The 1,856-nt window shown below is 55.3% G+C and overlaps 1 protein-coding gene across 1 annotated transcript in view; it reads right to left on the reverse strand.

Moving 5' to 3' along the window:
* Positions 1–421: 421 nt before the first annotated feature.
* Positions 422–1,856, reverse strand: part of LOC104160513 — a gene marked incomplete at its 3' end in the record, with an annotated part of 11,328 nt that continues 9,893 nt past the window's right edge. Inside the window, exons 7-8 of the mRNA XM_009698645.1 lie at positions 1,322–1,595; positions 422–632 (exon numbers count right to left, since the gene is read on the reverse strand). Coding sequence (XP_009696947.1) covers positions 422–632; positions 1,322–1,595 — 485 coding nt within the window. The remainder of the gene's footprint in view (positions 633–1,321; positions 1,596–1,856) is intronic.

Raw genomic sequence — 1,856 nt, forward strand, 5'->3', positions numbered from 1 at the left:
GCCTGTCCAGGCCTTGCTGAACTTTCTGAAGGGCACACGCTGTCCCTTCACCCAGGTCATTGATGAACAGCTTAAACAAGACCTGACCCAGAACTGACCCCCGGGGAACACCACTGGCTAAAAAACTCACACCAGCACATGCACACCAGCTCCAGCTAGACTGTGCGCCACTGAGATCAACCCTCTGAGCTCTGCCACCCAGCCAGTTCTCAATTCACCTCACTGTCCACTCATCTAACCCACGCTTCCTGACCTTACCCACATTGCAACGTGCTCCCCATCTCTCTGTTTTTCACCACAGCGCTGGTGAATGCATTCAGCCGTACCGGAGGCAGGACACGGCAGTAGGCTCAGCGACACGCCGGTTGGAGGCTCTGGGCGCAGGGAAACCAAAGACATTTTCCCAGAGAAGTGACCTCACCTGTCATCCTTGCAGGGCACAACGTAAGATGGTCCAAGGAAGTCCAAGTGTCCTCCAGCTGTACTGGGCTCACACGTGTAAACCAAGGCATCCACCAAGTTCTCTGACGTTGCTTTTGTGTCACTGGGCATCAAGCTGTTGCTGTACACAGCAATAGCGCTGGAGCCTTCGCTAGCAGCAGAGATGTTCTTGAAAGTCAGGTTTGTTCCATCTGGAAATGCAGGGGAATAGGTGGGGTGGACATCTAGATAGCGTTCGGCTGAGCCTTGAGCCTGACAGGACGAGCTCATAACGAGAACTCCAAGAATAGAAGTGGGAGACAAAATAAGGGTGGTGACTAAGGCCAAGTAAAGCTGTAAACAAGTGATGGCTGGCTGTGAACACAGGTTTACAAAAAGATCAAGGTTCCTCTGAGATACAGAGGTCTCTTCATGAAGCCCAGCCAGAATTTAAGGTGAACAAAAAATAAATCAAGATAAACGAATGTGCTGAGGAAAGACTACCTCAGGACCAGGAGGAGGCAGCAGCACTGCAGGGCTCAGAGAGCATCACTGAACACAGCAGCAGAGACCCGACAGTTCTGGTGGACCCTGCTTCTCCTGAAAGCCCCCTTGTCTTGGTGCTGGCAGGAGGAGGTTTCAGTCCTCTCAGTCCCTCTGCCCCGCACCGGGAGCTCAGCAGAGGCATGGCGGAGGATTAAGCACCTTCTCAGCTGGAGTGTGATGGAACAGCCCAGGCAGAACAAAGAGAGAAGAAACGGGAATACAGGACAGGAAAGGCAAGGAAGAGTCTTTCCTTATGCCATGCACCCTCTTCCATCCCTGTCCTCAAAGCCACTCAACCACCTGCCCACTTGTTTGAAGACAGACCACACGCCAGGTTCCGTGCCATCAGCCTCACCGTGCCCGTGCCCTCCGTCCAGCGCAAACACGAACAGCCCCGTGGCTCCGATGGTGCCCCTGAGTGGGACGCTGGCATGTGCCTTGCCTTCCTTCCCCAAGAAGAAGACCAGGCTGAGCCCTCCCAGGCTGGTGCCAGGCTTCCCCTCCAGCTCAACAAAATGGTAAGGGGTAGTGCCGCCGGCCAGGCACAGCTCACTGATGCGGACGGCAGGAGGGACTGATGCCGAGGAGCTGCCGCAGAAGTTCTCCCCCAGCGGCGTCAACATGGTCATCTGTGGGGACACACAAAAACTGCTGCCACCACTGCTACTCCCATTTCTTCAGGTGGAGCGACGGCTCCTCACGGCATTACCTCTGGTTTGTGTCTCCTACGGCTCCCTGGTGAGGCCCAAAGAGGACGTGGCGGTTCTACCTCACACCAGCTGCTCCTTATTCCCACCATCAGTTCAAGGGTTGTCCTGACTGCGGGATCCCATCACCACACATCCCCATCACTGCCTTCACTCCCACCCTCGGGACGAGGAACTATTCTC

The sequence above is a fragment of the Cariama cristata genome, unplaced genomic scaffold (assembly GCF_000690535.1).
Source record: "Cariama cristata isolate BGI_N322 unplaced genomic scaffold, ASM69053v1 scaffold15504, whole genome shotgun sequence".
In the NCBI taxonomy this organism is placed as follows: Eukaryota; Metazoa; Chordata; class Aves; order Cariamiformes; family Cariamidae; genus Cariama; species Cariama cristata.